This window comes from Leptopilina heterotoma, unplaced genomic scaffold (assembly GCF_015476425.1).
Source record: "Leptopilina heterotoma isolate Lh14 unplaced genomic scaffold, ASM1547642v1 Lhet_26, whole genome shotgun sequence".
Taxonomy (NCBI): domain Eukaryota; kingdom Metazoa; phylum Arthropoda; class Insecta; order Hymenoptera; family Figitidae; genus Leptopilina; species Leptopilina heterotoma.
The window spans coordinates 383356-410578 of record NW_025110969.1 but is presented as its reverse complement, the minus strand read 5'-3'; the positions used below and the strand labels follow the sequence as shown (position 1 = coordinate 410578).

The window sequence follows — 27223 nt, the reverse complement described above, 5'->3', positions numbered from 1 at the left end:
CAAAATTTTGTTAAATTGAATAAATACATTTTTATTATTACAAACGTTACGATTTTTATTTCTCTTTCAAGTGTTAATTTGGGTTTTTGTCTGTAGCTATGCAGAAGTTGGGGAAACTAACAAAGTTGTCCTAGAACAGGTTTTCTGTTTTTTAAGAAACGCAAAAATTAAAGAGACTTTTCAAAAGTTTTTAAAAGTCTCAAAAAGTGTTAGAATTCTAGATGAAGGAAATTAGTAATTTTAGTGTCGTTTTGGTATCCAAATTCTCCGAAAATTAATATCCGATATTGAGTATCTTCGCGGTCTTCGCTAACTTGAGAACCCTACACAGAATTAGAGGTTAGTTCCAAAGTATTCCGTTAAAATATGCCGAGTAAAAAATATTTTGGCTAAAGTATATTGTTAACAGAAAAAAATAATCTTGTAACCAAAAAGTCTAATGAAACAGAAATTCATAGTGAAAAAATATTTTTTTAACTTAATTTATTAATTAATTAATAATTAGTATTTATTAATTTTTTTGTTATTACAGCTTACAGGCTTCGTACTCGATAATTATTTTTAAAAAAGTAGCAAAAAGTAGCTTTAAGACTGAAAAAAGTGGTAAAACTATTGCTGTCGAAAAATTAAGTTTGACCACTCAATATTTTCATAATATTTCTAAATTAAATTACATTCAAAAATAAAATAACTTTCTTATGATAAATATTCAAGTACCTATTTATTGTTCCACAAGAATTAAAATATTTTAATTGATTTCAATGTAAATCCATTTTGAAATTTAAGTATTTCTAAAAATTTCAACTGTAATTCCTCCAAAATTCAATCATTTTTCTGTTCAAATTTTAAAATAAAATTCTTCAAAACTTTAATCTCTTTATTTCAAAATAAAAATTTTAATATTATTACAGTTTTACAACAATTACAATTTTCAGAGATTTTCGTTTAAAAATCTTATGAAATTTAATTATTTCTAAAAATTCTCAGTAAAAAACTCTTTTTCAATATTTAATTATTATCTAAAATTTCAACTGAAATTCAATTTTAAATCAATTCTCATTATAGAAAGTTCTACGAGAATTCAATTATTTAATTTAAATACAATAATAAATAATTTATTGAATATTCCTTCTTTAATTCTTATAAAGAACTTCATATTTTTTTTTAAATAATTGAATTCTTTCGAAGAATTTTGATAAAGTCTTCAAAAATAATTGTATTTTTCAAAGAATTCATATTTAAAATTGTACTAAAAAGTGTAAAAAGTAAACTAAATTAAATTAATTAAATAATTGGAACTCTGTGAAAATTTTATAATTTATGGAAATAATGAATTAGAAACATAAAAAAAATTTACAAATTCAATTGTTTTGAAGAAAATATAATTTTGTATGAGGAATTTAATTAAAACTCTATACTGAAAATAATTGAATTCGTCTAAAATGTTTATCGCAATTTTTATAAATAAAAGAATTTCATTAACTAATTTTGTTAAACATTTTAAAAATACCTAATTAAATTCTATCACGAAATTTTTTTTTAAATTGTATTGAAAATGATTGAATATTTCCGAAGAATTTTATAACTCATGAAAATAATTGAATACTTGCGACCAATATTATTTAAAAAATTTTGTTAAATAATTGAATTCTTTTTTCGGAAAGTTTTATTGAAATAGTATTAAAAATAATTGAATTTCGAAAAAATTTGGAAATTAATTAAATTTCAACGAAGAATTTTATTTAAATTTTTGGAAAATACTTGACTTCTTACAAAGAATTTCATAAAATTTTTTAAAACAAATTATTTCCAAATTTTTAAATAATTGAATTGTTTTGACGAATATTAATAAAATTTTAATGATTAATTGCATTTTTCGATGACTTCATTTAAAATTGAATGAAAAATAATTGAAATCCAGCGATGAGTTTTACAACTTATAAAAATAATTGAATTTTTTCAAAGTATTTTATTAAAATTTACAAGAGTAATTGAATGTATGAGAAGAATTTTATAGCTTATAAAAAAAACTTGAATTCTTGCAACGAATTTTATTAAAATTTTTAAAAAGTAATTGAATTTTAGAGAAGTATTTTATTATTGTTTAATATAATTAAATTCTTGCGAAGAATTTTTTAAAAATCTTTTTAAATAATTGAATGTTTACAAAGAATTTTGCAAACATTTTTTTTAATTCAGAATTGAATTCTTTTGGGAAACTTTTTATTCAAATAGTAAATATAGAAAATAATTGAATTTCGAAAAATTTTTGAAAATATTTTAATCGTTTGAAAGAATTTTATTAATTTTTTTGAATTATTTCTAAGCATTTTATTAAACTTTTTTAGAATAATTTTTTCATTTTAACTATATTAGCGAATTAAAAGTATAGTAGCAAATCGTAAAAAAAAGTAGAAAGTAGTAGGTTTTAGTAGATGAGTACGAAGTAACTCAACTGTAATTAAAAGAAAAAAATGTTTATACGAAGATTTATAAAAAAAAATTACTAGGCTTATGAAATTTGCCTAAAAGCTTCCTTAGAGCAGGCATTTCTAACTTCCTGAAAATATTCTAAAAAGCTTCCAGAAATTTTTCATATTTTTAGTGATTAGCTTAATCTAGATCAAAATTATTTTCATCTTTCAAAAATAAAAAACAAATAATCCTTCTTTGTATAATACGTCAATTTTTGAAATAATACCCCGAGCCAGTGAATAAGCAACAATAATAGAAACATTTCTCAAATTTCTGAATAAAATTGTGGAAACATGGAGAAATGATAAGCAAGGTCTTTTGTCATGAGCGATATATACATATTGTGTCGTGAATCCTTGAAGCTCGTGAAATCGCTTTTGTATAAAAGGTTACAAAATATATATAACTTCCCGAATAATAGTTCTCGTTGGCAACAAAAAAAAAAAAAAATGAAAAAAAACGAGAATCCAACTTTATCGAACGGATGTGCATCTTTGAGTCTAGACGTCTTGGCACCAAAAAGTGATAACTGCGAGAAATAAAGTCTATTTAGTGGCAATTGGTAACGCTCAATGATAGAATACTGGAAAGTCTGCTATTTTTCTCCCTTCATTTGAAATTGATTTTCCAATATCGAGTAAATGGAATTTCAACATTGTGAATATATATTTTTACTTTTTTAAATTGCTGAATCGAATGTCTAATTCAACAAAGCGTAAAATTTACTATCGAGGCAAGTTCATATTTTCTCTAAAATTTATTATAAATTATATATATATATATATATATATATATAATTTTGATAATAAATAATTAATATTATTTCATTATACCATCGGCTAAATTGATGCAATAAATATTTACATAAACAATATAATATTATGGAAGAGAACAACAAAACGTTCATTATTATTTTAATTTTAATAAACATGTTTCTGCCTCAGGAATAATTTATATAGTCATAATTAAATATTTTTTAATAATAATAGTTATTAAAGAGATTAAATATTATTATTAATAATAAAATTTATTATTAAATATTAATAAATTAAAATTTTTAATTAAAATTTATTATTTAAATAAATATTATTGATAATAAATAATAATATTTATTAAAGGGATTAACTATTATTATTAAAATATATCTTACTAAATAATATTAAAGGATTAAAATCTTTTTTATTTTGTTATTAAACTTTCTTTTTTTGAATTCAATTGTGTTTAATTTTCAAAGTGAAAAAGTCGATAATATTATGCGTTTCGTGTCAACGTAATAACAAGAGAAGGTGTCAGATGGAGCCAGTTCCAGGAAGGAATCGAGAATTATACATATATAGAAGGTGAATGATCCGCAGGTTTCCTTTCAGGGACGTGAAAAGAATCCTCTCAAAAATTTACATTAATTAAAGTCTTGCATTTAATTTTTTTACACAAGTTTTTTCAGCTTCAAAATATTGCATTTAAGTATTCAAATCCTTTAGAAATTCTCTTCCTGTACTTAATGTTTTTTTTGCGTTTGCATAATTCTCTTCCATTTTTGCTTTGTTTTCATTTTCAATTTTTCAAGTTTAAATAATTGTTTCTTATTATATTATTATTTATTTTAATTATATTATTTATTTTTATAATAATTTATTTTTATAATATTATTATTATTTATTTTTATTATTATAATTAATTGTGACTCAGTACACAGAAATCTAGGAAGCAAACACTTATAGGTTATATGTTTATGATGCTTTTACCTTGAATAATGGATTTCTTTGAAGGCTTTGAAGTTATTTAACTTTTGAACGGCGATATTTTTTTTTACTTCTTATAAGGGGAGGTTTTGTCTACATTTTTAAATATATCAAGAAAATGACTTAAATCTTCCATAAAATTATTTTTATAATAATTTTTCTTAAGAAGAATTCAATGGTCATAAAATAAAAACGGGTCAGAAATTTTTTTGACCCTTTCTGAATTTTTATTCTTCTTAAAAATTGATAGATTTTTAAATTCATTCGTAATTTTGCAAAAAATATTTTTGTAACAAAAAAAATGCCGAATAAAAAAATTGATTTTTACTATTTTTGAAGCATTTAAAAAAACGGTTAAAAATACCATTGTTATTCAATATTTTTATTTGGAAATTCATGTGTTTATTTTGCTAATTAATTTCAAATCATAATTTTATCATAATTTTTTCATAAATTTTATTTTAAAAACATGATTTAAAATTATTTAGAAAAATAAACAAATGGATTTCCATATAAAAAAATTATTAACAATAATATTTTTCATTTTTTTCAACCTAAAACCAAATATTTTGAAAGAAATGCTAAAAAAATAATAGAAATTCCTGTGAAAATTTTATTATTTATAAAAATAATGGATTAAAATAGTAATAACAAAATTTTTTTAAATACAAATTCAATTCACTGAAAAAAAAATTTATTTGATTCAAATAAATTATCAATTAAATATATTTGAATCAATGACTTCAGTATTTGAGTCAAAACCATTTAATTGACTCAAATACAAAAATAATTATTTCATTCAAGTAAATATTTAATTAATAATAGTCAAGTAAACGGTTATTTGAATTAAATAATTTTTTTTCAGTGTTTCGAAAAAAAAGTTCGCACGAGTAATTTTATTAAAATTTACTGAAAATAATTAAATTCTTCTAAATCTAACGAGTTTATCACAATTTAAAAAATAATTTTGTAAATACTATCAACAAATTTTGTTAAACTTTTAAAAAATAATTAAATTTCATCAACAAATTTTATTCAAATTATATTAAAACTAATTTAATTTTTCCAAAGAATTTCGTATTTTATGAAAAAAATTGAACTCTTGCTATAAATTTTGTTAAAAATTTTTTGTATTAATTAAATTCTTTGAGGAAATTTTTTATTAAAAGAATGAATATAAAAATAATTAAAATTGGGCAAATTTTTTAAATTACCATTTAAATTTCTACGAAGCATTTTATTAAAATTTTTTTGAAATAATTGAATTGTTACGAAGAATCACATTACAGCTTTTGAAAATAATTATTAAATTAAACTAATTATATCAAAATTTTTTAAATAATTGAATTCTTTTGTAGAATTTTAATTGAATTTTTAAGAATAATTGTATTTTCCAGTAATTTATTTAAAATTGTATTAAAAAAATTGAAATTTTGGGAAGAATTTTATAAAAATGTTTTTTAATTATTTGTTTTTTTCGATAAGTTTTATGTAAAGGGTGTTTTAAATAATTGAATTCTTTTCGAAAATTTTTTATTTGAATAATAGATATTGAAAATGATTATTTTTCAAAAATTTATTTAAAATAATTGAATTGTTTGAAAGAATTGTATTTTGTAATTTTTTAAATTGATTATTATAAAGAGTACGTTTTAGTAGAGTACGAAGCCTGATTGTAAGATTTGGAAAATTCAAAATGGCAACTACAATATGGCGGACAAATTAAAAAATCTAGAATTCTTGTCTTCTTCTAAATTCCAAATCTAGTTTATCTTTTTTAAAACTTCGTGAACGACTTTTCCCCTTTTCAATTAGTATAAAATATTAATTGTTAGTAAAATTTTACTAAAGTTTTAGTAGAATTTCAATAATTAAATGTAACTTATTTTACTAAATGAATTAGTGAAACTGTTTTATCGACTATTGATAAAACAGTTCTACCAACAGTTAGTAAAATTTCACTAATTCCTAGTAAAATTTATACTAAATCATTTGGCAGATGACAGTTCTACCATAAGTTAGTAAAATTTAACTAATTCTTAGTAAAATTTTTACTAAATCATTTGTCAGATGACTTTTCGTCATTTCAAGAGTAACATTTAATTTTAACTAATTCAGATTTAAAGAGTAGTCATCTATTTCACTAAATGAATTTGTGAAACTGTTTTATCGACTGTTAATAAAACAGTTCTACGAATTCTTCGTAGAATTTTACTTATCAATTAGTAAGGCTAAAAAAGTGTATTTATCCCATTAGAAAAATTCTCATCATATCAGCGAAATAAAAAATAATTCTCCCGAATAAAAAAAATATTAAGACATCAGCAGAAAGAAAAAAATTTATAGCGGGTGCAAATTTTCCTTTTCTTTTTTTTCATCAAAGAAAATGAAATTCTTTATGTCACCCTAATACCGGGTGACCTAAAGAACTGAATTAACAACCCTCAACGTTTGGTGTAGGAATATCGCTACGATCCTGAGGGGGTGTTTTTTTTCGGGAGTCTTGCCTGCTCAACTTTCGAGGCCTGCGTGTTGCAGGCGAACGTGACGTCATTTGGGATCGATCCACCGGCACTGGGAGTGCTGCGACCTGCTGGCGACATCCGGCAAAATAGGAAGGGTGCTTTTTAAAGGCATCGTAGTTTGTAGAGGGGTGGCGATAGTAGAATGTGCCGGGCAAGGGATGCTCGCTCTTTCTAGAGTTGCTTTTGGGGCGGGGGTGGTGTCTCGTCGAACGAGAACCAAAACCTTACGGAAAGTCGTGTTTGCCGATAGTTGTTCTCTCCGCGGGGTGAACCGTCGGTTTCCCAGTTAAACATTATTATTGCAGGTCAATTAAACCATGACGGCTCTCAATTTTTTTATACAATTTTTTTATCGCGACGTGTATAGTGTATAAAGGAAAAAGGGCTTGTCTTTTTAAAAAAAAAATATTTCCTTCTGTGACGAGAGTGCCAGTGCGTGAAAATTTTAGGGATTTGTAATTTATAAATATTGTGATTTGTGACAAAATATCGAAGAAAGGTGAACTCTAGACTCTGACAAGAATATATAAAGGGTAAATTTAACTTGATATTCTATATTTGATTTCCGGTGCAAAACACAAAAGCTGTATCTTCTCAACCCTAAAAGCTTTTACCCTTTTAGATTATTTGGATAACCGGGAGTATTTGCTTTCCATTCTCAAGTCAGGAATTAATTGTTTATGAAGAATAATATAATTATGGATAATTTTGAATTTTCATGTAATTTTATATGTAATTTTTAAATTTTATTTTAAATATTACATGAACAGAAAAAAATTATTCTTTTTAAATATTTAAATCTGTAGGTAAAGACATAAAGATTTAAATATTTAGAGAATAATTTTAAATTTAATTTAAAGAATAATTTTTTGTTAATTTTTTTTTCATGTCTGTGAGGTTAAGTTTTGATTAAATTTCAAATTGGATATTAATTTTTGGGGTAAAGATTTAAAAATTCCAAACGCAGCGATTTGGAGAAAAATCTATTTTTTCGATAATGTTTTTTCAAGTTATTGAGTTCTTTAAGAGAAATTTTTAATTACCTACTTTTTAATGAAGAAATTTTGTATCAATTGTAATCGATTGTATCAATCGATTAAGTAAAAAAATTAATAAAAAAATCGACTATTAATATGAATTTTTAATTTTTCAAATCCCTCTGCTTTGCTAAAGGTTTCAAACTGATACCAAATTGGATCAAACTGACAACAAAATTGAATCAAATTGATACTAAAATTTAAGTAAATTTATGATTTGTTAAAAATTGAAATGGTATCAATTCGTTGCAATTTGATATTTTAAATTTTTTATATGCTACCAATACTTTTTTTAAAGAGAATATTATGATAATAATTTTTCCTGTTATATTTTTTTTATTTGTTATTGTAATACTAAAGAGTTAAAATTTATTTCATTTGAAATAATCGATTACTTGATTTTTATCAAATATTTCCTTGAATGAAATAAATTTTATTTGAGTCAATTACATGGTATTTGTCTTAAATGCTTTAATATTTACTGAAATTATTGATTCAAATATAATTCAATTGACTCAAATAGAAATTATTAGACGCAAGTAATCGTTTATTTGAATCAAATAAATTTTTTTCAGTGTAAAAGTAAAAAAAACCCCTACCCCCCTTCCTCTTTTGACAAATTTGCAATGCAAGCTTCGTAAACAACAGATTGATATACGTGGGAGGTTTCGCAACCTCTTCAGGAGAAAACCAAAATGGTTCAGATTTATTAAATTTCAAAATTTCCCCTGGGATCAAAACAAGAGAAGTATAACATAATAGAAATTTTGATAAAAATAAGAAATATTTTACCATAAGCACAATTTATTTATTTATTAATTTTTTGTTTTATTTAAAAATGTCTAATATTAGATATAAATTTATTTTTTATGTTATTATCATTATTAATATTTTTATTATTATTATTATTATTATTATTATTATTATTATTATTGTTATTATTATTATTTTTATTATTATTTTTACTATTATTTTTGTTATTATTTTTATAATTTTTTTTTTATTTGAATTCTAAATACACTAAAAAAAATTTATTAGATTTAAATAACTGATTACTTGACTATTATCATTTAAATATTTACTTGAATCAAATAATGTTTATTTGAGTCAATTAAATGGTTCAATTCATAATTGCTTCAAATAGTGAAACTATTGATTCAAATACCATTTAATTGATTTAAATAAAAGTTATATAATTCAAGTAAATATTTATTTGGCAATAGACAAGTACTCGGTTATTTGAATCAAATAATTTTTTTAATGTATTATAATAAATAATTAAATAATTTATTATTATTATTATTATTATTATTATTACACTGAGAAAACAATCTATTTAAATTTAGAAGAATCTTTTCATCCTAAACGGATTTTCCTTCTATTATTTATTTAAAAGGATTTCCGCTTAGAAGAAAAGAAAGTCTTTTAAACATATATTCTTTACTTATTAAAAGAATTCAATTTACTATTAAAAGGACACATTTTTGAAATAGATTATTAATATTTTTTCAACTATTTATTGATAATACTAATAAATAATTAATTAATTACTAGTATTATTTATTAATTTAAACAAAATAAATTAAATACTTTAAGTTATTTAAAATTATTAACAATATGTTATTTGTTTATTGAACTATAATCAATTATTATTACTTTTTGAAGGAAGTGAATTTATCATTCGGTGATTAAATATTAAATTTGAAAGAAGTTAACAGTGTAGCTTAGTGGTCAGAGCAGTCTACCGGCAATATAAAGGTCGTGGGCTCGTATCCCACCATGCTACCGTTTTTTTCAGAGTTCTTTGACAATTTTGAAATTATTAATTAATTTTGAAAATATTTTTCAAATTAAGCAGGTTTCTGTATTAGGGCAGCTGTGCTGTCGATACATTGAAGCCCATGAGCTTATCGAGATTTATTAAAGATATTTAATTTATTTGTGTAGATTGATTCGGGAAAATTGTTAACTTCTTTCAAATTTAATATTATTACTTTTATTTATTATTATCTTTGTTATTTTTCAAAAAAAAAAATTATATACTTTTTACTTTAATTTAAAAAATCAATCATATAAATCGAATGAATTTTTTATGCTCAAAACTAATCCTTTTGTCATAATAGAATTTCAGTTGAAAAACAAAAGAAATCTTTAATTCTTTAAACTTTTTTCATTTTTTCAATAAAAAAGTGGTGAAATAGTAAAGGAAATTGATAATTTATTATCTTTTTGATAAATAAATTTTATTTTCAAACATTTTTAAATTAAAAAGATTCCTTTTACAATAAAATTAATTATTTTAACAATTAAAGGTCTTGTTTTAAAAGAAAATTAGTTTTATATTTAATAGATATATAAATATTTCTAATAAAGAAAATCAAACTTCACAGATGGTTGAAAATTTATTTTCAAGAATGTTTTTTTTATTCTTTGTATTGATACGAAAAATGATTTTACACTTCTTTTATCAAAGTTAAAGTTTGATTAGGGGAAATGAAATTGCATAAAACGTAGCCATTTTGATTGAAGCTTTTTACAAGAAACTGAATGGTAAACCCCTGTTCGATTTATTTTCTGTGTAAGATAGATGACTCAGTATGTCAATCGCGGGTGATGAATAGGCGAACAAATGACACTAATGGATTCAAGGCAGTGAAATTTCTCTTTTACATAAATAATGAAAAAAAAGAGTTTTCTTTTAGCTCTTTTCACAAAAAAAAGGTTTTATTTCACTCTCACCCCTTAATTCGGTCCATTTTTTTTATAAAATTTATAAATTAACACGAACTACAAGTTCTGAACGTTCAAGTGAACAAAATATTTTTTATTAAAAACATTTTCATAGATTACTAATTGCAATAAAAATTAAAGACTTAAATTTTACATTTAGAAAGTTTATAATTAATTTTCTTGACAGTGAGGGGCAAAATAATAATTGTAATAAAAATACAATTTATTTTTTATTACAATTTATTTTTTATTTATTTCAAGAAGAAATAAATAAATTTCGATCATTTGAACGTTCAGAAACTTAGGATTATAAATAATATTAACAAATATATTTATTTAATTGTATTTATAAATATAAAAAATAAAAATATTTGTTCCACTTTAGTATCAGTTTGATAATTTCAAAAAAACTGTGTTTGAATTATTAAACTAATTAATTAAATTTTAATTATCAATTAATTTATACAAATTATATTTAATTAAATATTTTCCCTTTAGTACTTTATTTAAATACACCAAAAATGTGGATCAAATAAAAAATTGATCCAAATTTTTGGCATCAATTTCATCCACTTCCGTATCAATTTTATAATTTAAAGAAACTTGTAAATTAAAAAAAATACTAGGAAATAAACATTAGTATAAACGTAAATTTATAACAATAATTTTATGACTTTTAAATTACATAATTTTATTCCTGCGTCAACTGACCCTGACCCTGGGCTAGTTGGCAAAATTGAACTTCTTCAAAAGAAAAAAAAATATAGAAAAAAATACACTAGTGATAATAAAACGATATTTTCTCAAATAAAAGCAAGATATTATAGATTATTAATTTCGAAAGTTGAATTAATAATTTTTTTTAATAGATATTAATGGCATTAAAATTTTTCTCACAGGTGTGAACAATTTTATTCTATTAAAAAAATGAAAGATTAATATTGAAGTTATAATTGAATGATGAATGTTTATTTCACGCTGTGACACACGTAATTTTAAAGAACCCCACATATTATTGTCAGTCGCAATCGATTCGTCAAAACTAATTTCCGCGTCTACTCGCTTTCAATAAAATGCAACTGTTTATCAGACCCGCTTACTTTTATTTAATCGGTTCGATGCTGGTCTGGATAAATGGAGATGAATTTATTCCGATCCTCATTTAGCTTTCATTTGATTAACATCGAGAGTTTGTCACTTTGTGTTTTTTTTTCTTTTTTGCACTCAAATTCTATAATTATAGTAATCACTGCTCTCTATTTAAGAGAGCGAATAAATCTCTAAAGAGAGAGAGAGAGAGAGAGAATAAAAAAATTCCTGAATGAAATATTTATTAGCAAAATTAAAAATTTATTCAGAGAAAGAAAAAATTATGAGACTAAAGTTCGCAAGGTTTTTAAAAACCTCAAAAAAATAATGCGACACTTTATATTATTGTTGTATCAATTTGATATTATTTTTCAGTCTTTTAAGACTGAAAAATTAATTTTCATTGTCTTTAACAATTATTAAGCGAAAATTTCTCAAAAATTTACAGACAAGAAAATTAGAGACAATTTGAAGAAAATTCTATTTTTATTTTCAGCTTTTGAAAACGTAACAGATTTCAGCTTCAATAAAAATTAATATTTCTCGGAATGGTCGAATTTTTATCTTTCTAGTTATTTTGATATTAAATTAGTAGAATGAATAAATTCTAAATTGTGGTAGTAATGCTGTACCAAAATATTAAAAATTGAAAAATAAATTAAAAAGTCCGGAGATGGAATTGATTAAAAAAAATCAGAAATAAAAATATTAAATTAAAAATTTGGGACAAAATTCCAAGATTAGTAGGAAATTGAATTAAATTCGATAAGATATGAAGGGGAAGGGTCAACGAAATTTCGAAGGGAAACAAATAAATATAAAATAAATTTTACGATGTTGAATAATTGGCAAAGGTCAAAAGACATTTGGGGAGATTCACATATAAAAGTCAGTAGGGAACTTAATTAAAACGTGTCAGTGAATAGCCAAATTATCTAATGAAATTTAAGAAAATTCCGCAATGGGAACCAACGAAAAGAATCTAAATACTTTAATTAAATTATAATTACAATATTTGAATTATTAAATTAATTAATTATATTTTAATTATCAATTAATTAAATGTATCAAACTATTCGATTAGGGGGTTACCACAAAAGTTTATTTGTTTTGTATATTAGAATTCGTGGCTTATGAGGTAAATGGATGACACAAAAATTCAGAATTTTCGTATGAATTCTAAAAATTTAATTTTTTTCAGTTTGATAAAAATCCCTGACTTTTCAATGGATGAACCTGTGGCAACCCTGAATTAGAATAAGAATTTTTTTCAAACATTTTTGAATTTCCACAAGTAGAAAATAATTTAAAAACAAAGGAAAAAATTTATAAAAAAATGTATACAAATATAAACATCCATATTGAATATAAAGTTTTGAAAATTGCAAGAAAAAAAAATCAGTACATTTTGTTATGTTTATGAAATGCAGACTGGGTTAATGATCTAATTTGGCTAATAGAGCAATCTCTAAACCATAATCTTCTACCCTCAGCATTTTAACACCCTCGGGGAAGTTTGCTTTTGAATTAACACAGGCAATGGTTCACTTTACAATGAAGGTCTTTAACCAATTTTCTTCTACTCTTGGCCCCTAGCTTTTCTCATTTTTTTTCTTTTGTTTCATCAAACTATTTTTCAAACTATTCTCTCCACTTTTCAAAGAATATAAAACTCAATTCATTGTTTCCATTCTTATTTCCTCTATATAACTGCGAGTTTAAAACTTTATTCCCTTCTTTGCATTTCTCATCTCTTCTATATCATATTTTTTTTATTTTTCTCTTTTCTAACCAAAGTGTATGTTTATAAATGATTCATAATATATTCATAAGGCTTTGATCAGTAGGAAACGTGAGCAAATACATGTTAATATATAATGAGAGCCATGGAGAGGTTGGTCTACTTTCAAAGAATGAATTTCTCATGAAGTGAAGCTTCAATTCCCTTCTGGGAATGATAGTCCTCGAATTATTATTATTTTTTTTATAAAGTAAAAATAACTAAACTCATGAGATCGATGCTTTAAAAAGGAGTAAAATGAAGCGCATAAAGAAGATTTTGCGCTAAAGCGTTTCTTATAATAAAGTTTCTTGAATGTGGCAAACTCTCCTTCAACCCTATGGTTATTAGGTGTCTGGCTGGAGGCAACGGAATTATTAAAGCTCCGGTTTCAGTGACGTATGAGATCGTAACAATGGCCAGAATGCCATTAAAGTCACCGGCTTTCCAAAATTGCAATTTTCTTTTGACAGTGTTACCTTCTCATTAAACCAAAGAACCTTTCAAAAATATTCTGAATAATCAACGCATTGGACATTTTTTATTATAATTGAGTTTCTTAGTTCATAAATATGTTTTTTTATACGTACGGAAAAAATCATTTACCGATTGTTAATTCTGTACATTTTAAATTTTAATTTTAGGACCTAATTTCAGGATTTTATTTTAGGACCGAATTCTTAAGTGTTTTAACTATAAGATTGTTCTAGTTACGAGAGGACCCAACTAAAGAATAATCCATAAAATATTTGCCCTGAGCCATCCGAAAAATGGTTCAAGTTTAAAATTTTATTACTCAAATTTGTTCTTATTTTTTTTATGGGTTTGATTAATTTCAATTGAATTTATGTTAAAAATAGCTTACTCTTTAGCATAAAGCAAGTACATTAACAATATTCATCACAAGCATTCAATTATTTTCTAAATTAATAAAATTCTTCGCAAAAATTTAATTATTTTCAAAAAATCTAAAAAAAATTGTAAACATTTCAATTATCTTTAAAAATGAATATTAAAATTCATAGAAAAAATTTAATTATTTTCAGGATTTTGAATAAAATTCATTGCAAAATCCAATTATTTTCATAAATAATAGTATTCATCACAAGAATTGAATAATTATTTTCAAAAGTAATAAAATTCAATTATTTCCAAAAATTTTAATAAAATTCATGGCAAAATTTTCCAAAATTTTCCTTAATTCAATGATTTTTAATCTTCTACTATTTTAATAAAATTTCTCATAAGAATTCAATTTAATTTAATTAAAAACAATTTTTACAAAATTCTACACGAATATTCAATTATTTTTTAAAATATAATAATGAAATTCTCACTGGAATTGAATTATTTATCATAGAATTTACATACATTTTTTCGAAAAAAGACAATTGCTTAAAAATTATTTATAAAATTCTCCGCAATGATTCAATTACTTTCATAAATAATAAAATTCATTGCAGAATTTTAATTATTTTCAATGCAATTTTAATCAAATTACTCGAAAAATGTAATATTTTTCGACGAATTTAAATAAAAAAAATTTTAATTAAATTAATTAAATTAATTGAGGAGCTGGATCGAAGAACCGGCTCTTCGCTCGAACTCACGCAGAAGATAGTCCCTTTGTCAGTTATGTCATGAAAATTTAAAACTCAAAAAAAAAAAAATTTTTAAATTATGACGTTGTAGAGGAGAAAAAAATACATCTTTTTTCTATTTACAATTTTTTTCTAGAATGCAAGTTATTAATACTAAAAAATAAAAACTAAAAAATTTTTTTCTGAAAAATTAATTACCTTTTGATAAATATATCGTCATTTCTCAGTCAAATATTAATGAAATGAACCGATTTTTTTTAGGCTTGCACAATATACCTTACCGAAGCCCACAGGCCAAAGTAAAGTCCAAAAAAACAAATTGTTTATTAATTATTAATTTTGAAAGATGTTATTTACAACAACAGGAATTTCAATTTTCAACGAGAAAAAGTATGCGACGAAATTTCACATTATGAAAACTTCTCGCGAGAAAGTTTTTCCTTTATTATTCAGGAAGTTTTTCCAAAAAGAATTAAACCGATTCGATGAGAAATAAAGAAAATAAAAGAAAAATAGCGAAACAGTATTTTCGTTCGCAGCGAAAACCCTGTTCGGCAGCCATGTTTATCATATGACTCGTAGCTTACGCACGCTCACACACTCACGCTGCTGTGTAAAATATAAATGTGTGCGTGCGTACGTTACAAGTCATATGACAAACATGGCTGCCGAACAGGGTTTTCGCTGCGAACGAAAATACTGTTTCGCTATTTTTCTTTTATTTTCTTTATTTCTCATCGAATCGGTTTAATTCTTTTTGGAAAAACTTCCTGAATAATAAAGGAAAAACTTTCTCGCGAGAAGTTTTCATAATGTGAAATTTCGTCGCATACTTTTTCTCGTTGAAAATTGAAATTCCTGTTGTTGTAAATAACATCTTTCAAAATTAATAATTAATAAACAATTTGTTTTTTTGGACTTTACTTTGGTCTGTGGGCTTCGGTAAGGTATATTGTGCAAGCCTAAAAAAAATCGGTTCATTTCATTAATATTTGACTGAGAAATGACGATATATTTATCAAAAGGTAATTAATTTTTCAGAAAAAAATTTTTTAGTTTTTATTTTTTAGTATTAATAACTTGCATTCTAGAAAAAAATTGTAAATAGAAAAAAGATGTATTTTTTTCTCCTCTACAACGTCATAATTTTTAAATATTTTTTTTTTGAGTTTTAAATTTTCATGACATAACTGACGAAGGGACTATCTTCTGCGTGAGTTCGAGCGAAGAGCCGGTTCTTCGATCCAGCTCCTCAATTTAGTTATTTTAATTTAATTAATTTTAATTTTAAATTAATTTTTAAATTCTTAAAAATTTTATTAAAATTTGTCGAAAGAATTCAATTATTTAAAAATTAATTGATAAAATAAAATGTTATTCTTTATGAGAATTCAATTTTAAGAAACATTCAATTATTCAGTTAAAATTTTTGATAATAATTAAATTTCGGAGAAGTTACTAATAAGTGCAATTTTTAGAAATAATTAAATTTTGTAAAGGTTTCAAATTAAAATCTTTAAAAATTTGAATTTCTCATGCTTTAAATTAAAAATTTTATGGAACTATTTTTTTAAACAGCTCCATTGGAATTTTTTAAAATTATTGCAAGATTTTTATTTTCTAATGTATATTTAATTGGAAAATTTCTGAATTATCGAAATTTCACGAAAAATTGAATTGTACACAAATTTTAATTTTTAGATAGAATTAGGATTAATTAAAAATTAATAAAATTAATAATAATTTAATAATAAAATAAAAAGATCATTTTTAGAGTGAATCAGAATATTCTTCAGGGTCAGAGAAAAAAGTCAAAATTTTGTCTGTAAATCAGGGAAAAACAAAATTAAATGTTTGTGGCAACTCTGTAGAAAGTTTAAATGACTCTTTTTTATAATTAAGAAATACATGAATTTTCATAAATTAGATTAATAAATATAAATTAAGTTTCAGAATTTTAATTCTTTGTAGTCTTCTAAGTTCAAATCTAAACATAACATAATAATGCGGCCAGTTAGCTTTTAGTTATTAATTTAAGTACAGTCTTTAGTTATTTTAGTATTTTGTACGAAAGGGTTTTACCCGTCAACTTCTTGAATAAATAAATAAATAAATAACGTACAAAGCTAAAATTAAAAAAAAATAATATGATAAAAAAGGTTTATAAAGTATTTAATAGATCAACTTTGCAACTCTACTTAATGTCATAAAAAAATTTGAAAATGGCCTTTAGTGTTATTTGTCACTAGGATTTTTGAAACTCCACCCTAACAGCATCCGGATATTCAGGATATCCTATGGAGGTCCTAAGGATATCAGGAAATTATGATACCCATAGAATGTTCCAGAGGCATCCTGAGATATTTTAATGACATCTTAAAAAATATCCTAAATTCTGGATATGATTAGGAAGTTCCTAGAATATCTTAAAATATCCATTGCTGTTAGGGCAGCGAATCGTTTATTATTCATCATCTAGCATGAGGAAATTTAGTAAAATTTCCAAAATTTCTCTTCACTTTCAATCGTTTGTTGAAGTGGGTAAAAATCTATCGATGTCCACAAGTTGTATAATACTTGCTGTTAGGGCATCAAATCGTATATTATTCATCATCTAGCATGAGGAAATTTAGTAAAATTTCCAAAATTTCTCTTCACTTTCAATCGTTTGTTGAAGTGGGTAAAAATCCATCGATGTCCACAAATTGAATAATACTCACGTGAGAAGATTCCTTTGTCCTTTGACTCCACAGACCGCTGTATTCTGAAACAAAAAATTAAAATTTGATCAACCATTTAAAAAAATTAATATTACCTATTACGCTTTCTTTATTTTTTTGGAATTCCACGGGAAATTAATTTCTTACGCAACAAAATGACTATATTCTCTACTATTTTTATGAAGCTGAAATTTTCACCCAGCTATCATTTTTATTGTTTTTTAATAAAAAAGTGAATAGTTTTTAATGTAATTGAAATTGAAAATGTTACAGATTCGTGAGTGGCTCAAGGCGAGAATTGACAGGTGTGAAGGAAATTGTTACCTCGAGGAGAGTTCAAAAGAGGCCAACTGCGGGAATTAGATCTGATGAAGGATCTGGACATCAGAGTGGTTTGCTAGGAGGTTGCAGTGGAGGAAGTGACGCCCTGGCGGAACTCACTATCGAGGACCTGGCCTCTATTCCAGCCAGCAATCATACCAGCGCTAATCACACTGGACACTCCTCTCACCACAAGGTACTGCACTTTTCATTATCAAAAACTTTTTATACACGAAGAGAGTGTCTGGTCTAGTAGGGCACTAAACTGTTCTCTAACCACAAGATAATTTTTAAAATTAGCCGAGAGTATATGAAATACCAAAGATTTTATAAAATACCAAACGATATAAGATGGCAAAGATTTTATATATTATACGAAACAATATAATAGTTTTAAGTAAAATGTTCTCTTATTTGATTCAAACTTATATTCTTATCAGCAAGTGGTCCATAAATGGTCTAGAGTAATTTTTACTATTTGGCCCATAAAATCCACAGTTGGGAATTACTTGCAAGCAGAGCAATTTCTAACAAATTATCAAAACAAATTGGCTCTAATCCTCAACCGTTAATTTACGTTCTTCGATAAAGTTTCGTGTGTAATTAATAGGGAAAGTTCACGATCCTTTTTTTTATCGTTGATTAATCTCTGGGATTAACTAAACAGATGCAGTGCAATCATGTGCAGGAAACAAATACCTATATGGCTGATAGACACAAGCTCAGTGCGCTCGTCGCATCAGCGAGTAACGACCCTTGAAAGTTCGCTCCGATAGTTGGGTACATTTTATGCTTGTTGATAAAGTCTCGATAAATTATAACGGTAATTAAACCCGTTCAAACGTTCGCTCGACACGCAATTGGTGTGCAGATGTTGACAATTATACTATTTTGGATCAAAAAAAAAAAAAACGTGTAGCTGTAGTGCAAAATCAAAATAAGTCACGTGTCAGCTGCGTTAAATGGCAACTGTCGACAGTATGTATTCTCTTTTCATTTCCCACACGAGAGGGATGGTGAGAAGGGAGTTTATAATTGTACCAGGTGCCATTGGTCAGATATAGTCTCTTTTAATCAAAGCCGAGTGTGTCGATTCAGCTTCTCTTTGAAATCGATACTTTTCTATTGAACTGGACCAATCCATTAAAATTTTCCTTTCAGTCCTCCACGAGTCCTTTCACTTCAATTGATTGTCATTCACTTTGTGACTTCTGCACCTGATCTCACAGTTTATTAAATATTTCATATTTTTTTTGGGGGGATGTATAAAATTTTATCTTCTCGTTTCGTCCTATTTTCTCTTAATTTATTTTTTCAAATACAAAAACTAACAATTTATTGAATAATTTAAAAAAATTGAATTGAATTGAATTAAATGAAGAATTTCATCAATAAATTTTTAAATAATTGAATTCTTTAGACGAATTTTAATTCAATTAAACTTTTTCAACAAAATTAATTCTACAGAACTGTTAGTTATGAAAACTTCAAATTTTCAAAGATTTTAATTTGGAATTTTTTCAAAATTCAATTCTTTCCAAAAATACACGCTATAATGCTTTTAATATTCAATTATTATCTAAAATTTTAAATGAAATTCACTTTTAACTCAATTTTCATTAGAATATTCTACGAGAATTCAATTATTTAAATAGAAAAATAAAAAATTTATAAAATAATTGAATCTTTCTTAAAATTGAATTCACATAAAGAACTTTATCAACAAAGTTTAAAATAATTTAAAAATAATTAAATAATTAAAAAATTTTCGAAAAATAATAAAATAATAATAATTAATAATAATAATATTAATAGTAATAATTCGAAAAATTAAAATTGTATAATAATTGAAATTTTGAAGAGAATTTAAAAAAATTTTGAACATAATTGAATTTCTGCGAAGAGTTTTATGTATTACTTTGGAAAATAATTAAATTTTTGGAATCACTTGTAACTTTTCCAAAATTCAATTTTCTTTTATTGCTTTTAAAACTAAAATTCTTCTAAAAATCCATTATTTTTAATAATTAAATAATTAATAGGTAATAAAATAAAAAATATGTATTAAAAAAAATTAACCAATTTCAAAAAATTATACTTAATTAAAATTTTTCAAAAAAATTAGTTCTACAGAATTTTTAATTAAAAAGTATGAAAAAATCTGATTTGCAAATATTTAATTTTAAACCTTTTTTAAATTCAATTATTTTTTAAAATTTACTTTAGAATGCTTTTAATATTCAATTATTTGCTGAAATTTGAACTAAAATTCCTTTTTAAATCCATTTTTATTAAAAAATTCAACGAGAATTCAATTATTTAAATACAAAAAAACCGCTGCCAAGTTGTACATTTTTATAATTTTGGTGTTCATTTCATGAACACTTTGCTTCCTCATAAAAATAATAATAATTGAAATATAAGAATTACTTTTTATAAAAGGGTTAAAAATCATTAAATCTTGGTCCAAAAAATGTGTTTTTATATATTCTATAAGATAATAATAATAGTTTAATAATTACTCATAAGTTAATAAACAAGAATGTTGAAAAAATGATATTTTCCACAATTCTTGATTTTTCAACTACCAATAATTTCATAATTTCTGCCCGAATCAGGTTAAAAAATAGGTCAATCGAAGCGTTTTTTAATGCTCTTCAAGTTGGTAATAATTTTTTGAAGTTACTTTTACATCATTTAAAAAAATTTTTATAAAAGACTTATTTTTCAAAATTTTAGATTTTTAAAAGTTTAATATCTTTGGTTAATATGGACGAAAAATGTTCAATTGGGGCTCAAAAGATGCGTCTGAAAAAACTCTACAAAACTAAATACAAAACAAAACTAAACTTCTACATTTTTCAACAAAATTTTCAAAAAAGTCTTATTTTCTAAAATTTTTGATTTTTTAAAGTTTAATATTTCCGGTTAATATGAACGAAAAATATTCAATTAGGGCTCAAAAGATGCGCGTGAAAAAACTCTACAAAACTAAAGAAAAACATTTATAAGTGTCCTAACATTTTTTTAAGTTACGTCCAAAAAACGTTTTTTTACAAAATGAAAAATGCAAAAAAAAAATAGTTAAACTTCATGAATCGGGCTGAAAATACTCTCATTTTATGTCCCCCGGGGAGACCTACAATTTAAAAAAAAATTGAGGCCTTTAGCTCTTTCTCGTTCTGAGATATTGAGGCAAATGTAATGTTAGTACACACACACACACACATCGGGACAAATTTTTAAAATCCGTTTTTTGGACTTCGGAGTTCAAAATACGTCGAAATTTTTTTTAATTTATTTAGAACATTTATACGGGGAGTTCCTGTGCATATATAAAGTACTAAAGTATTAGGCATAATAAAAAAAAATTTATAAATATGTCAAAAAATGACAATCCAAAATTTTGCTAATACAAAGCTTCCTTTATGAGGAAGCAATAAATAATTTAGGGAATAATATTGAATGTTTCTTAAAATTGAATTCTCATAAAGAATCGAATTTTATTTTATTAATTAATTTTTAAATAATTTAATTCTTTCGTCAAATTTTAATAACATTTTTAAGAATTTAAAAATTTTAATTTTAATTTAATTTTTTTTATTAAAATTCGTCGAAAAATGCAATTACATTTTTCGATGAATCTTATTAATAGTGCATTAAAAATAATTGAAATTCTACTATGAGTTTCATTATTTATAAAAGTAATTGAATTGCTAAAAAGAATTTAATTAAAATTTGATTTTATTAAAATATTAGATATTGAAAATCATTGAATTGAGGAAAATTTTTGAAAATAATTGAATCCTAGAGAAGAATTTTATTATTTATAAAGTTAATTGAAAACTTTTACGAGAATTTTAAAAAATTTTTGTACATAATTGAATTTTTGTGAAGAATCTTCTTATTTATAAAGTTAATTGAAACTTTTTACAAGAATTTAAAAAAATTTTTGTACATAATTGAATTTCTGTGAAGAATTTTATTATTTATAAAGTTAATTGAAACTTTTTACAAGAATTTAAAAAAATTTTTGTACATAATTGAATTTCTGCAAAGAACTGTTTTACTTTTGAAAATAATTGAATTTCTGCAATCATTTACAAAAATGAAAATAATAAAATTCTTTCGACAAATTGTAATAAAATTTTTAAGAATAATCACAATTTTTCGAGGAATTCGTTAAAATTGTATTAAAAATAATTGAAATTATGTTTTTTTAAACAAATTTCAGACTTTACGGATGTTTTTTCAAAAAACTGACTTTTACAGACTTTAATCAAATTTCAATCGAAAGTTCGTGCCCTGTTAGTGTTAAAGTCAAATTAATAATAAATTATAAAAATGTTTTTTTAAATTGTTAATTGACTACCTCAAAAATGTAATTTTATAATTAACGCGTCCTACGAACAATGATTTGTTCCAGTGTTTGAATCCACAAAAAGATCCCATTTTGCAAGAATTTTTATTTAAAGTTGATCCAATCTCACCATTCGACATTTTGATTAAAAACATTTACAACAGCCCTTGATTTTTAAGTTTCAATAAAATTTTCTGCTTTTATTTTTACAGAAATGTTGTCCTCTTCTCCTTTTAATTTCAAGTGATCAAAATGAAATCTTGATTGGATTTTGGAAAAATTCCTGACTTTGTTTATTTGTATCCAACTTTGATGGATGTTTAATTAAAATTCGGTTTTACAAACAAGTACAAACAGAAAAAAAAGTTCGATGCCAAACAGAAATGTTTGGTTTGGTTTATTGTCATTATTAAAAATTCTGTACGAACTCTGTTAATTCTGTTAATGCGGCATTCATTATAGTGAATTATGTATACATGCGCTTCTGTATTGATTTAACATTTTGAAAGGGAATGTCTTTTTTTTTGAGGGATGACTTTTTTTGTTTTTACATTTATATTTTTTTCCTCTTGATATTTCGTGTGTATGGGGTTCTCTCTCATTGGTAAGCCTTGAAACTTAACAGATACTGTTCCTTTTCAACGCAGAGCAGAGCACACGTATAAAAATCCACATATACAAAGTTTTGTTTAAGGGGTTCCTTTCTTCATTCCTTTCCTCGTGTTCATTCTCTCTGCATTTCAATATACCCTCTTCAGGCCTGATGGTCTCTCCTAATTTTCTTCCCTTTTGTTTTCAGAGAAATAATACGACCTCCAGATTGCGTCTGCTGCCAGTGTCCATTTTACTCATCTCTCTCTCTCTTCTCTCTTTCTCTCTTCTTCTTTCTCCTTTTTCCATAGCCTCATCAATTTTTCCTGCTTCCCTATTTTTTTCTCTCCTCCTGACTCGGAATATCACCATCTCTCTGCTTTTTATGCTATTAATAAAAACTGCAGATCTCGTTTTATGCAGAGCTTACTTTATTATCTCGCTGCAAATAAAAATTCTGAACTATGCTGAAAAAATGTTCCTTTTGAAATATGGAAAATTTTACTTTTGTAAAGTGGTACAATATACGATTGAATCAATAGTACTGAATTTCATTTCTTTTGCGAATGGAATAAAATATGTGATCTAATTGAGGCCTTGGATCCAATAACTCGCCCGACGCTCGGAGGAACGCGCAACTGCCAGTCAGTGAGCAGTGAGCGCCTCTGGGCCACTCACTGCTACCCGACTGGTATTAGCGCGTGCCTTCGAGCGTCGGGCGAGTTATTGGATCCAAGGCCTCAATTGATATCGATGGGTTGCCACAGGTCAGAGAATTAAGGGAAAAGTCAGGGACTTTTATTAAAAGTACTGAGAAAAAAATTAAATATTTAGAATTCATAAGAAAATTCTGAATTTTTGGGTCTTTTTTGTTTGCCTCATAAACTATGAAATTAACACGAATTCTATTTAAAAAACATTCAATTTTTTTCTATTTCTGACAATAATTTCTTTTTAAATACGTAACTTCATTCTTGAAGAACTATCATAAAATTATTACTTACATGTTATTTAATAAATAATTTTACTTATTTCAAAATAAATTTTATAAGAGTTGCGTTTACAATTTTCACAAATAAATGAACTTCAAAAACTTTATAACATTTCAATTTTGAATGAATTAAAAATTTTACAGAACTTAGATTTTTGAAAAATTTTAATAATACAAATTCCTTTAAAGTCAGTTAAATTTTTTAATATATATTTAATTAATTATTAAAAAATAATGGATTTATACAAGAAAATTATTTAAAAACTCTAAAAAAATTTTTTTTGATAAAGTTACAAATAGTTGCAATCTAATTATAATTATAAATAATTGAATTTTGAAAAAGTTTCAAATTTTAACCTTCGGGGAACACATGGGGTCTTTTTGACCCCACGCTTTTTTACGAAAAGCTTTTTATCTTTTTTAAATATTTTTAATATTGACTTTCAAGTATACAGACTTACTCTACAGAGTTTGAACTATAATTAAAAAAATTCTTTAGCTTGATTAGATGATCAGTTTAAAATTGGTTGATCTTTGAAAAATAGTCTAAAAAGAGGTGTGTTCTCCGAAGGTTACAGCTTTGGAAAATCCAAATTTTTCATAATTTCAATTAACAATTCTGTAGAACTAATTTTTTTGAAAAATTTTAATTTCAATTCTGATGAATTTAGTTGAATTTTTTTATATAAATTTAATGTCATATCAAAAATTTTAACGCAATTCTACGAAAGAATTCAATTATCTTGATAAATATCAAACTTCTTTCTAGAAATTCAATTATTTTCAGGAATTTCAAATTAAATTCTTCGCAAAATTCAATTTTTTCTATAAATAATCAAAACTCATCACAATAATTCAATTATTTTCAAAAGTAATAGAATTCTTTGCAGAAATTCAATTATTTTTATAAATAACAATATTCATCACAAGAATTCAATTATTTTTAAAAATACCTAATAATATTCTTTGCAAAAATTCAATTATTTTCAAAAATTTTTTTGAATTCAATGATTATCTACTATTGTAATAAAATTTTCCAAAAGAATTCAATTATTTTCATAAACAATAAAACTCATCTCAGAATTTCAATTATTTTTAAAACAATTTTTATTGGCTTTTTTGAAAAATGTAATTATTCTTAAAAATTTTATTACAATTCGTCAAAAGAAATTAATTATTTTCATTTGTAAATAATTGCAGAAATTCAATTATTTTCAAAGGTAATAAAATTCTTCTCAAAAATTCAATTATGTACAAAAATTTTTAAAAATTCTCGTTAAAATTTTCAATTATCTTTATCAATTATAAAATTCATTTCCGAAATTCAACTATTCTCAAAAATTTTCCCCAATTCAATGATTTTCAATATCTAGGATTTTAATAAAATTTTCCAAAAACGAACATTTAAATATTTTCATAATAATAAAAATTTCCCAGAAATTCAATTAAATACAAATTTTCTTATAAATTTCTTCCCAATAGTTCCATTATTTTTCATAAATAATCAAATTTCTTAAAACGATTCAATTATTTGCATAAGTAAGAAAACTCTTTGCATAATTTCAATTATTTTTAATACCATATTCTAATAAAATTCCTCGAAAAATGTGATTATTCTCAAAAAATTTTATTAAAATGCGTCGAAAGAATTTAATTATTTTCATTTTTGTACATGATTGCAGAAATTCAATTATTTTCAAAAATAATAAAATTCTTCGCAGAAATTCAATTTTCAATTTTTTTTTAAAATACTTGTAAAAACCCAATGGGAAAAAAACCATTGGCGCATTAATGGCCCAATAATGGGAGCCACTATTCCATTATTGTCCCATTATTGGCACCCAATAATGGACTACTCATGGTAAAATCGTGGGATGTCCACGCCGATGCCAATAATTGGCAAACCATTATTGGCACATTATTGGCTGCCATTAAAAAACCAATAATAAAAAAAAAATTTTTATTAAATTTTATTAAATAATAAATTTATTTATTTAATAATTATTTCATTTATTATTATTATAATTATTATTATTGTTTATTATTATTAAAAATATTAATTTTTTTAATTAATTATTTTATAGAAATGGTTATTATTTTGTATCACATCGAAATGTGAATAACCCTTTCGTTCAGAGTCTAAAAATTATTTACCTCACATCCATCAGTGCAAAAATAGGAGAGGACGGGCAGAATAAAATTCTACAAATATTCGTGAGAATGCTGCCTCCTTATATACTTTTCAAGTTTCATGTTAGTTGCGAGAGAGTTTGAAACAACACCTCCTGCGGAGCGTTGAGCGAACTACATACAATTACTTACCGACGCTGCAGAAATTATCATGCCGTAAGTATGTAGTTCGCTCAACGCTCCGTAGGAGGTGTTGTTTCAAACTCTCTCGCAACAAACATGAAACTTGAAAAGTATATAAGGAGGCAGCATTCTCACGAATATTTGTAGAATTTTATTCTGCACGTCCTCTCCTATTTTTGCACTGATGGATGTGAGGTAAATAATTTTTAGACTCTGAACGAAAGGGTTATTCACATTTCGATGTGATAGAAAATAATAACCATTTCTGTAAAATAATTAATTAAAAAAATTAATATTTTTAATAATAATAAATAATAATAATAATTATAATAATAATAAATGAAATAATTATTAAATAAATAAATTTATTATTTAATAAAATTTAATAAAAATTTTTTTTTTATTATTGGTTTTTTAATGGCAGCCAATAATGTGCCAATAATGATTGCCAATTATTGGCATCGGCGTGGACATCCCAAGATTTTACCATTAGTGGTCCATTATTGGGTGCCAATAATAAACCTAGAGAAAACCAATGGCTTCCAATATTGGACCATTAATGCACCAATGGTAGACTAATGGCCATTTCCCATTGGGAAGTTTCAATTAACTTAATAAATAATAAAAATTTTAGCAAAAATTTAATTATGTACAAAATTTTTTAGAAATTCTCGTTAAAATTTTCAATTTAACTTTATAAATAATTAAATTCTTCTCCGAAATTCAATTATTTTCAAAAATTTTCCTCAATTCAATGATTTTTAATATCCACTAGAACAAACTCTGCGCGCTACGCGCGCCCATTCAAATTTTTTTAACTATAAACTTCTATGCAACAAATTAAATTTTATACCAATACCACAACATAATTTCAAATTTTAAACATTTTTTCAGGTATTTGATTATTTTTATAAAATATAATAAACTCATTCAGAGTAATTCAACTAT

General features: G+C 24.2%; 1 protein-coding gene across 3 annotated transcripts in view; it reads left to right on the top strand.

The window, feature by feature from the left end:
- Positions 1-27223, top strand: part of LOC122503301 (protein sickie) — a 522267-nt gene that overhangs the window by 295672 nt on the left and 199372 nt on the right. For all 3 annotated transcript variants that reach the window (XM_043613785.1, XM_043613784.1, XM_043613786.1), the window contains one exon: positions 17973-18216. In XM_043613785.1, coding sequence (XP_043469720.1) covers positions 17973-18216 — 244 coding nt within the window. The remainder of the gene's footprint in view (positions 1-17972; positions 18217-27223) is intronic.